The 12,302-nt window shown below is 38.1% G+C and overlaps 1 protein-coding gene across 1 annotated transcript in view; it reads right to left on the bottom strand.

Moving 5' to 3' along the window:
• Positions 1–12,302, bottom strand: part of SPTLC3 (serine palmitoyltransferase long chain base subunit 3) — a 148,158-nt gene that overhangs the window by 51,977 nt on the left and 83,879 nt on the right. The window contains exon 6 of the mRNA XM_054574064.1: positions 11,672–11,765. Within this exon, the coding sequence (XP_054430039.1) occupies positions 11,672–11,765 (94 nt within the window). The remainder of the gene's footprint in view (positions 1–11,671; positions 11,766–12,302) is intronic.

Below are 12,302 nucleotides of genomic sequence, written 5' to 3'. Positions count from 1 at the left end.
AAGCAGAAAGGTTGGGTGTAGTTTGAAGAGTGTCTTCCAGAAGATAAGAACTGGATAATTGGCTTTGTCCTTACTGTGCTGTACATGACAACACTTTCTTCTGCCAAGGTTTCCTCCTTCCTGTTCTCTTAGGCAACTGAGATTTTGTTGAGACATAAGCACTTCTCTCACTGCTCATCTCTCAATGCCCTTTTTCTTCTCTGGACCCAGGGTTCGTGGTCCTTGTTGGGATGAATGCCAGCTTCCACTTTCCATATGCTGCCCTGTGTGGTTGGTGGTTCATCCTTTGTCATTCAAAACTCCACAAATCCTACCCTTAGCTGCATTTAGATACAACCTCTGGTTCTCTATTCCATGTGTTGTGTCAAAAATATTTCATACTTGCATATGCTAAGCACTCAACAGCTATTGCTTAAATAAAAATATGGTTGGATGATGAAGAAATGCTATGTGTTATTTTTATATATTAATTGGTCCCCATCTTTTCTCCCACTCCTTTTGTTTCTTCAGAGATACCAGGTATTATCCTTCAATATTGAGCCCAAAGGTGAAATATTAAGCAATAGGTCCTTAAATAACTGGACAATAATAAATAAATTATTTTTACTTTGAGATTGCCCATTGTTTATTTAGCCTTTGGGGGGAAACATAAGCCAGCTTTGGCAAGCAAAGCAAACGTTTTTTGCTTTGTGGTTCAGATTTCCGTGATGGCTCTGTAAGTATGTGGGCAGGTGCTGCATGGCCTTTGGTAGGTAAAGAAGCAAATGATCTTGGAAGACTGCAAAAGGCAGCTGGGGGCAGAGGAACTGGACTAAGTTTGAGAATGAGACAGGTGTTAGGGCAGGGTCTGTGTGCGGTGGGAGTGTCATACCTACAATTTCTGACCTTGGGGACATGAAATGAAGAATAGGCAGAGCCTAAAACAAGGGCACAGTGTGTCCCATGCACTTAGACTCTGGGCCCAATGCAGCATTTGAGGCTTTAATACTCAGGAAGGGGCCTGTAGAATTAGACTAATTATTGAGGTAGGATCCCTAAGTGAATGGAGTCAATGCAAGAAGGAGAGATATGATTCAGGAAACAATATGGAAGCTCAGAGATCACTGCTGGGATCCTGAGACTCAGGTGAAGGAGTCAGCAAGAGCAACTGGAGTGAATGCTGTCCGCATCTGCGGGACCCAGCTGTCCTGACTCAAGGACAGTTGTATGAGAGATGGAGGCTACTAAGCATTGCCCACATCAATTTACCATCAAGGGGGAGGCAAGGAGTAGAAAAGGCTGGGAAAGGAGGTAAAGTGCTTAAAAATGGGAATTGTGGAGTCAGAGCTACTTGGTTTAGATGCCAGTTCTGCCTCTTTCTAGCTCTGTGTTTCTAAGGATGTCACCTTACCACTTTGTGCCTCTGTTTCTTCATCTATAAAAAGAGCATAATCATAGAAGGTGCCTCCTTGCATAGTTTTGAGGCTAAAATGAGTTAGTGCATGTAAAAGGATCACAGAGTAAGCGTTCAATACTGTTAATTATTGTTAAAATACATAGAGGCAATTACTATATTTATTAAAGTAAAGAACCTTGTTTGAGAACCCAAGTCATACCATAAGATCTAAAAGGTCAAGGCTTATAAAGTAGTCTAAATGATGTTTATAGATCTGACCTTCTATTCAAACAGCCCTCATGAGCCCTTGTTGGGCAGATGAGGTGGGACTCAGAGTTTTCCCACTAACACTTCATTTTTTGTTCCTACTCTTGGCCTTTGAATGCCTCTAGGTAGAGTCTTGGTTCTTCACTTTTTTTCCAAACCATTCCAAATTCCCAGCCTGCCCAGACCACTAACCTCATGCCAACTCTCTTAGCTGAAAAGACTACTTCTCCTCTCCAAGGCTGCTGGCTCAAGAAGCCCTTTGTGGCTCACTTGAAGATGGAGACGGCCTACAGCCTTGCTGTTTCCTGTGGTCCTGCACCAGCAGCATTGGTATCACCTGGAAACTTGCCAGAATTTCAGAAACTTAGGCCCCAACCCAGATCTACAGAGTCCACATTTTAACAGGACCCCCAGTGACTACCAGTGACTCCTGTGTACATTAAAGTCTGAGAAACAACATTGCTCTAGAATCTAGGTCATATGTATTTACCAGTAAAGTGAGCAGATTCAGGGGGAAAAAAATTACTGTCTTGATATATCCAAATGTGTAACAGAAAATGTTGACCTTTCCAGAGAGTCAAATCTTCCCCAAAGGTTTGATGTCCTGGCATGCTCAGGGTGTTCATACACTCAGACCAGGGTTTGTGTTTACCAAAGCCAGACAAGTGCGCCAAGGGGCTCTGGCCTATTTCCTCAAATACACTAAAGTCCTAATAGAGATCAGCCTTGTTCCCTGGTTGGAGCAGATGCCTTAGCTTAGGGAGTACAATGGCTGGAGTACCTGTTTTGTGCCACCAAATGAGTTACAAAAGCAAACTAAGGATTGGCTATTTCACCACAGTTGCTCACAATAGAAAATCCAAGGAGGTATTCTCAGTGCTAAGGAATTCAGAAGCCAAACTTCAGCATTCTGGGTTGAAAATCGGGCTACTAACAGGATAAGCCATTACACAAGACTGATTTTCACAAGGACCCACAGCCCTCTGGGTCCTACATATGGTCTGGCAGTAGTTGGAATTAGCTAGTGAATAAGAGCTTTAGCAAACGCTGGGCATGCCCTGCCTATATCCCTCAACCAAGCTCCTTACTGCAAACACAGGCCATTCTTGGTCCAAGAACTTTTTTTTTTTCTCCCCAGGCTGTAAAAGCAAACTAGGCCTGAGTAGGGACTACCCTCAATCAACCACAAGTGTGAATTGATGGTTAAATGCCCCAGCTGCCTTAACCCTGAGGTGGGATAACACAGATATATCTACATGGCTTCCCAAATTTCCTTAGCAAGATTGGGCTCCACTTGTCTATTGTGGTAACTTACAAGACACCCTTTACTGGCTGCCTTTCCTTCCCTGCCTCCATTCCCTGTTCACCTGTTGGTGCTTCCTGGGATCACTTTCTGAATAAGTGACTGGAAGAAATGAACCAAGATGAGAGAAACAGACTTGAGTTTGAATTTTGACTTTCATCATTTATCACCTGTATGACCTTGAGTGGGCCATTTAATCACTTTGATGATCAGTTTTCTCTTAATAAATGTGAATAATGAAGAGAACTATAAATCTAGGTTTTTGTTAAAATTAAGTGAACTGGTTTTGTAAAGGGTTTAATGTATTTGCTGGCATCACCGAATGCAAATAAATGACAGTTATGATCTCAGTAATTGTTTACATTTGCTATGCAAGAGAGCTAATCCATGGTGATAAAGCATTCTGGTACCCAATTTTGAATTTAGCACTGCTAAAAATGCACTTCTGAGTCCTTAGAGAGTAGCCTTCCATTGTTCTTATTCTGTTCCCTTTGAGGAGTTTTGTGGGAAATAAAGAGAAATGAGGAGTAGCTTGGTTAAGTCTGTTTACAAAGGATTCAAAGTTTATTATGGTGGTCTGAATAAATTTAAATATACCTTAGGTATATTTTTCCCAGGCAGAATTTTAATTTATTTAGAGTGGTTCTAAATAACAAAAGTTACCTGCTGGTACTGATCTACATGAAATAGAACTTCCTCTCTTCCAAAAGGCAGGGGAGTATCCCAAGTTGTAAGCAAAGGACACAAAGTAGATGAAAGTCCAGGGGAGCAGAACATGTAGAGTTGTATGAAATCCCTTGATCCTGACATATGAGAACATTCTGGTTTAGGTGACCATCCTCAAGAACCTGTCTCACAAGTTATTAACTTCTCTCTGGGCTGGTTGCCTGCCTCATACACACAAAGGAGGGCAACTTTACATCTCTGCAGATCCTTACACAATCTCCACTTTATCATTCTAATCTGTGTGGATGCATATTGTGGATTAAAGCACTGTTGTTTACTGAGGTATTTAGTATTATCCTGGGACTAGCACAGCAGGAAAGAGAGCCGACAGCCAGTGATGCCATATGTTTTGTAACTCAATTTAATTCTTTCCCCTCTATGCACATTCTGACTCTCTAACTTCTCAGGTAACAAATCTGGAGATAAGGTACCCCTGCTCTCAAAAGTGGCTATTTTCGTGATGCAAATGCAGCAGTAGAGAAAGTATGCTCATGGGTAGAAGTCCTATTGAGCACATTGGTGAGTGGGAACAGGCTTTGTGTATCTGAAGATGAAAGTGTATTAGTTTTCTATTGCTGCTATAAGAAATTAGCATAAACTTGTAAATAACTCATTTTTCTTTAGAGAGACAGAAGAAGGGATGGAGAAAGAGGAGAGAAATATTGGTTTGATGAGAGAGAAACATCAATTTCGCTGTCTTTTGTAGGCACCCTGACTGGGGACTGAACCTTCAACCCCTGCATGTGCCTTGACCAGGAATTGAATTGGTGACCTTTTGGTTTGTGGGATTATGCCCAACCAACTGAACCACACTGGCTGGGGCAACAACACAGATTTATTATCTTATAGTTCTGAAGGCCAGAAATCTGAAATGGGTCTTATGGGCTAAAATCAAGGTGTGGGCACGGCTGCTTTCCTTTCTAGAAGTTCCAGAGGAAAACTTGTTTTTTTGCAACTTTTAGAGACTTCTGGCATTCCTTGGCCTGTGGGTTTCCTTCTTCCATCTTCAAAGGCAGCAACGGCCATTAAAGTCTTTCTCACATCATATCTCTGTCACTCTTCTTCTTCCCTTTTCCACTGGACCCATGCAGATAACCTCTTTTTCTTAAGCTTAGCAGAGTGGCAACCTGAATTCCCCTTTGCCCCATAATATATTCAAATGTTCTGGGGATTAGGATGTGGACATCCCTGGGGGGCATTATTTTACCTATTACAGAAGCAAAAGAGTAACAATAGCTCATATATAGTAGAGTTTAATGGATTAGATGATGGACTTCTGACCCTTGCCACGCACAGTTCTCCATTAGTTGGGAAGGCCAGCATTTATACAGACAGTTCCAGGCTTCGCCACTGACCGGTTGTATGATCCTGACAAGTGGTTTAAAATTGCTAAGCCTGGATCTTCTTATTTGTAAACTAGTACCTACCTCATGGGGGTTGTCCACAGGGGTAAATAAGTACATAAGAGAAAACCATTAGCTCAGCCTCTGGCAGAGAACATTCTATGTAAGTGCTAGTTGCTGTTATAAAATAACCACAGCTAACATTCATTATAAAGATATAGATAAGAAATATTATCTATTTTCTGGGAGTACAAATGGAAGCCATGAGAAATAAATTATTGTATGTTTTAAGAGCTTTGTAAACTTAGAAGATAAAATTAAACTTGAATTATAATTTCATCAAAGAACTAAGGATTTAAACTAAAATTTTGCCTGGAAATAATTTAAAATTGTAAGAATAAGAATACTACAAAGAACACTTATATACCCTTTACTCACCTGTTAACACTTTTTACCATTTGCTTTATCATCCTATCATCTATCTATCTAAATATCTATCTATCTATCATTGATTTGTCCATCTATCCCTGTATATATATGTGTGAGTGTACACACATATATACTTACATTTTTTTTTCCTGGATTTGGACTAAATTGCATATACCATGGCCCTTACTCCTAAACACTTTAGTGTGTTTTTCCCAAGAATAAGGGCATTCTCTTACAAGACTCCAGCAGGGATCAACAACACTTTTCTGTACAAAGCCATATAGCAAGTAATATTTTAGGATTTGTGGACCACATATGGTCTCTGTCACACATTTTTCTTTGTTCTTTATACAACATTTTAAAAATGTAACAAATATTCTGGGCTCACAGGCCATAGTACGTCTGCCCTGGACTATAATATGGTTATCCACTTCAGTATATTTAACATTGGTACACTACAGTTATCTAGCGTTATCTAACCTACTGTCCATACTATAATGTTGTATTTTGGCCCAGTAATGTCCTTTATAGCATTTCCCTACCTCCTTCTGAAGGCAGTCTAGGATCAGAAATTATATTTAGTTGTCATGGCTCTTCAGTATTCTTTAATCTGGACCATCTCCTCAGCCTTTCGGTGAATTTTGTGGTATTAATGTGTTTAAAGAATACATTCCTTTTTTATTTTTTAAAATAGAACATTCCTAATTTGGGTTATCTAATGATAAAATTAAGCATTCTGGTCTGAATACTATGTAAGTGATGTAGAGTCATACTCAGGGCATCACATATAAAGATACACAATGTTCTTCTGCCCCTAAATGATGATGTTGGTTTTTACCATTTGTAAAGAGGCTGTCTGATTTCTCCTTGATATAGTTACTATGTTTTCGTTTGGGTGTAATTTCACTGGAATTTTTATCCTGAGGTTGGAATCTAAAGGACAAGATATAAAATAGCTGTATAGAGTATCATGAGCTGGACTGGGAACAGCAGGTTGAACTGAAGCAATTTCTGAGTAGTTGTAATGAATATGTGTCTGAACTGCATTAGTTTATTTAAATATTTAAAATAAAGTTATTTTGGAGGGCTCTGCTTAAAATATTTTCCTATTACATGATTTTGGCAAAATTATTTGTATTTTATATTTGTGTTTGAACAAAAATGTGGAAATGATCTGCACTGACACACTCACATTGTTGGTATCCACTCCATATATCCACAGATAAGAGCAATAGTTTTGATGACTATTTGTGGAACTGGAATGTGTGTGATTTCAGCCTTAGCCAATAGAAAAAGAAGTACTTCAAGACATCCTTGCTTCACTCCCCTCAGAAAAGGGGTTGCTAATATGGTGAGTCAAAGCCTGACATTCTTAGGCCATTACAGCCATGGGAAACTATGTCTCAGGAAGCAGTAGACAAGCCTTATTTCACTTCTTGACCTTGATGATACAGGTTCTTGAGTTTCTTGTCCCATGGAGACCAAGAATGGCTTGTCTTCCATCTTGTCTTATTTTGGCTTCTTTGCCAGTGAACAAGTGGATAAAGTAGTTGGGTTGAAAGACTCAGGCTCTGTCAAGCCATTTTAGAATGAGCTATTCATTCTAGGTTCAAAGAAGGAGGAAGTAGGAAGTCACACTTGGGTGTCCCGCTTCTGCCCCGGAATAGTGGCCAGAGAAGGTATATAAGTTATGTATTGTTATGTAACAAATTATTCCAGAACTTAAAGGTTTAAAACAACAAAAACTTATTTTCTTGCAGATTTTGTAGGTCAGGAATTTGGGAACCTTAGCTGGGTATTCTAGCCTAAGAAACTTGTGAGGCTACAGTCAAAATGCTGGCTGAACTACAGTCTTCTGAAGGCTTGAAGTGAAGCCAGGGGATCTGTCAAGATTCCCTGCTCCCATAGTTGCTGGCAGAAGGCCTCTTCTTCACAGCCTTCCTAAATACCCTCATAAGTGATCCAGGAAAGGAGAGGCAAAAGCCATAATGTTTTTAAAACATAATCTTAAGAGTGACATATCATCTCTTCTGCTGTATTCTTTTGATCACACAAATCAATCCTGAGAGAATGCAGCAGGGAACTATACAAGGGCATAAATACCAGGAGGTGGTGGATCATTTGGTGTCTTGGAGGATTGCTACCTAAAAGTCTTAAGCTGGAGGGTAGGGATGTCTGGTAATAATTAATAAAGCTTTCAATTAGTCTCCCAGTTGGGTAGTATGCATGTATATATGTCCACCTATCTTCTATCTAACTAACATCTAGGTATCTATAACTATCAACATCATCATCATCTCTATAGACTCTCCAATACTAGTGAATAATAGAATTTGGGCTGAATTTCATACAACAAATGCAGGAGAAAGACAGTAGAAGGTGTAACAGAACTGCTCTGAGGACAGCCAATATTTACAATCCATAAGTAAATGGTCTTTTCCATCTGTTGCTATTTAAAGATTTAATTTAACTCAAAGCTTGCACATGTAGTTTCATCTCCACTGAACATATGAGAGGGCTACCAAATACTTTGAGCAAAGCCAGTTCATCTAGAGAACAGAATGGCATGAAGCCAGCTGCCCAGTTTGTTGCTTCTTGAAGTACATACATCTTAGCAACTCTGTATTAACTGGCTAAGGACTTATTTTTCAGGCTCATCTCTATTAGTTCAGCCCTATAGTCAGGTCACACTGGAAGTCTTGATGATCTTTTAACACTCCAGATTACTGTTTGGTTTGAAATATCCTTTCTCCCATTCCTGATTAAAATTCTCTTAATCTTTCAAAGTCTAAGGAAAATACTATTCATTTCATGCAACTCCCCAAATAAAATGATCTCCGCATTCTTCTGAGTCACCATAATGTTTTGTACTGTTCTTTAGTGGTACTGGTGATGAAAATGATGAGGATAATAATTGTAATAACCCAGTAGGTACAAAAAATTCAGTAGTTTTCATTACCAGGCACTGTGCTAAGTAAGCACTTTATATGCTTCCTCCTGCATATCAGGAATCAAGTATTATAATTATTCTCATTTTTGGAATAAGTAAATTGAGATCTAAGAAGATTAAGTACTTTGCCTAGGACAACATGCTAATAAGCTATAGAACAAGAACACAAATGCTTGGGTCAAAACCTATACTTGTTTAAATACTAAATCAATGGTTTTAAATTTATATATACTGTGTGATCATTATATTTTTAGGAAAATTTATTTATAAGGAAATGTGCAGATGTTAAGTGTACAATTCAATGAATTTTAATAAGATTGTAAGCATCACTTCTATTAAAATATCAAACATTTCTATCACAGCAGACAGTTTCTTTATGCCTCTTCTCACCAGTTTCCTCCTCCACAATAATAGGCAAGCATTGTTATGATTTCCATTGTCATAGATTTAGTTTGCTTTTGAATTTCCTACAAACAAATTTATACAGTATGTACTCTTTGTGTCTACTTTATTTCATTATAAAAATGTTTCTTTAGGGTCATACATGTATGTATTAGTAGTTTATTCCTTTTTATTATAGAGTCATATTCTATTGTATGAATAAAACCCAATTTTTTCCATTCTCATTGATAAATGTTTGGGTTGTTTCCAGTTTAGGACTATTATAGAGCTGTTACAAACATTCTGTACAAGTCTTTTTGTTAACATATGCTTTCATTTCACTTGGAAACTCCAAGATGTGAAATTTCTGGATCATAGCACAGGAATATATTTCTTTATAAGACTTTGCGATAGAGTTTTCCAAAAAAGTTGTATTATTTTACCTTTCAGCAATAGATGAGAGTTAAAGTTGCTCCATATCTTTTCCAACATTTGGTGGTGTCATCTTTCCTTTCTTTAGCTATTCTAGTGGGTGCATTGGCCAAAGTCTGTACTCTTAGCCTGATATCACTGTGGCCGCCTTCTTTTTTTTTTTTTTTTTTTTGCTTTAACGAATAATACAGTTACTTTCATACATATCTGATTTTACTACTAGATTGTACGCTCTCACATAACTAAGATATTACCTTATAATTTTTATAATCTCCAAAGGTCAAACACAGGGCTTGAATCAGAATAGGTGTTCAAAATGTGTTCAATAAATTTTAGCTTGGAAAACTTTCTCTGCATTTTTTGATCCCCTTTATCAACTTTAGGCCAGGAATGTTAATAGCACTATCCATGGTGAGAGGAAGAGTGAGGGTAGTTAACACGGCAATGTGTGTGGTGATACACCCATGTATGAACTGGTAAGATCCAGGGTCAGCCTAAACAAAAGGAAGTTAGAAAATAAGATTCTAAGGTTTATTGTCTTCATTGTGCATCATAATCACATGGGAGAGCTCTGAAAAAATTCAGCTGCCTTGATCCAACTGAGATATTTGGATCCTATTCATCTGGAGGTGGGTCCTGTCATTGATCTTTCACAGATGACCCCTACATACTTCTGTTGTGAACCTAGGGTCATGAGCCACTGCCCTTAGTAGAATGAAGTGAAAAAATGAGAGGTTAATCTTGACCATGATCTGGTTTATTTGTTCCTTTTGGATCACAACTTGAATATGTCTGCTTCCAGGAACAAGATTATTACATTTAACTATATCTGTGGATGAAACTACAGTTGAATAATTGCCAACTATACTTTATCCTTCCTCAAGTAGATAAAATCTTTGATCACCAATTGCCTGTCATGCTAAAGAAACAAGAGAATATAGCATAATTTTTCTAATACCAAAGGAATGTTCTGTAGTCTCAATAAATTCACTTCTTGAACACATGAAAGATGCCTCCTCCAAACATGAATTCCCAACATTGTCCAAATAATTGGAGTCTAGATGTGATAATCGATGGTAAATGAAACAGAACTAGAGGAATTTAACTTATCAGAGACTAGCCAAGATCAAGTGTTTGATGCAAAATTAAGAAATGGAATCAACATATTTTGAATTAACATTGAGCTGGCTGTCATAATTGATCTAGGTTTGAGAGACCTTAAGTTTGGTTCTTCCAGATCTTGTTCTGAACTCAACTCCAGAGTATTCATGTTTACACAGCTGCTGAAGGTGATTCAGTAAAGGCATAGCAAGACTTCACCCCGCTCAGTGACAGCAGGAGATTTTTTATTAGAAAAATTCTACAAGTTAGAAAGTAGATTCACTTTAGAACTCTCCCACTCATTTGCTTTTCTTTCCATATGACAATTATTCTTTGGCTGAGATTTCTGTGAAGTGGACATAACAACTGGAACTAATTCCTCCTCAGTTCTCTGTCACTTTTCTTCTCCTCACTTTAGTCTTTGTTACTCTCTTGAAGCATGGAGGGTAGTGTCAAGGAAGAGGAAAAGGAAAGAGGAAGGGAAAGCAGGAGAGAAAACTAATGAAAGGGAAGAGAGAGGAAACAAGAGTATGTATGTATGTATGTATATGTGTATGTGCACATGTGCACACACAGAAAGGAGAGTTTTGATGATGGTAATGAAGAATTAGAATCAGAAAATGAACCGAGAGGATCCTTGCACATCAGAGAATTCAACACCCTTATTTTACAGATAAGAAAACTGAATACAAGAATGATTAAAAGATTTACACATGGTGGTACAACAAGTTAGAGGCAAAGCTGGATAATAGAACATAGGTGTCCCACACCACCTTTTAAAGAAGTATTTCCTAATATTTACCATGCTGTCCTTTCAAGTCTCTAATAATAAATAGCCTCTATCTCCTTCTTACGACCCAACCACATAGCTCAGAGCCTGAAAGAGCATTTTTGTGCAGTTGAATAGACTGCTTATGTGTGTGGGGTGTCTGAGAATATGGTGGGTGAGGTAGGGAAAATAAGCATTATGCTAGGGAAGATCAATTTTTACCTGACTATAACATGCAACTTAACTCTTCATATTTTCCCAAGGCAGAGTAATAGAAAGTGAAGGGTTATGACACTTATGATGATTAAGTGGTAGTCCTATGAGATTAGTCAGGTCTTCAGAGGCCACATTGAAAGACCACTAATAACATTGACACTAATGTGTTTGGGTTGTGCTTAACAATCTGAGTATTTAATGCACTTCAACCATTTGTTCTGGGTCAGCAGAGGTTAACAAGTCAGTAGTGAATACAAACATAATTGTGTTTCACTAGGCTAAGCTCCCAGTTTGAAGAGCAAGAACAAAGCCCCAACAGTCATTTTTACTTTCTTCTAGAAACAAGCAGTACATGTTGAATAAATATATTGATACTCACTGTTGTGTTTGAAGATCCTTATGGTTGCACCTGAGAGTCTGGCCCCAAGCACAAGAGATGCATGGTTTAACTCATCACTTAAAATGAGACATCCCTGTTCAGAAAACAAGCACATAAAACACAGGTCAATAAATAAAGTTAAGGAAGCACAACATATGGGAGCAGGAAGATACTCAAGACTTGAAACATAGATCTGCAAACCACTTCAATTTCAAAAGCCCAAGAGCTTAAATATATGAATAAAATGCTATATAACATTTAGCTGATGGAGATGGGGATTGTTTTAAGGGACTACATCTTTAGTCACTTGCATAAAATTTTCAGCAGAAAAGGTCATTTAAAATCTTGGTTAAGCACCAGCTATCATCTAAAGAATTGATATTTGACAGGAAAACTGATATGCTGTTGGGTGGGTTGTGGACTTGCTGGAGCCCTTCAATCCCATGATGGATTATTTGGGACAATTTTGGTGTATTCCCTCTGAAAGGCAGGGATCTTTTCTATGGGACAATTTCAACTCTTGTTTTTCAATTCTCGTTCTTTTTTTTCCTTTTTATTGAATTTATTGGGGTGACACTGGTTAACAAAATTATACAGGTTTCAGGTGCACAATTCCACAACACATCATCTG

Source organism: Pteronotus mesoamericanus, unplaced genomic scaffold, assembly GCF_021234165.1.
Source record: "Pteronotus mesoamericanus isolate MK-2021 breed Mesoamerican mustached bat unplaced genomic scaffold, CSHL_Meso_final contig_25, whole genome shotgun sequence".
Lineage (NCBI taxonomy): Eukaryota > Metazoa > Chordata > Mammalia > Chiroptera > Mormoopidae > Pteronotus > Pteronotus mesoamericanus.
The sequence above is the reverse complement of the archived record's forward strand: the minus strand, read 5'-3'. Positions and strand labels throughout refer to the sequence as shown.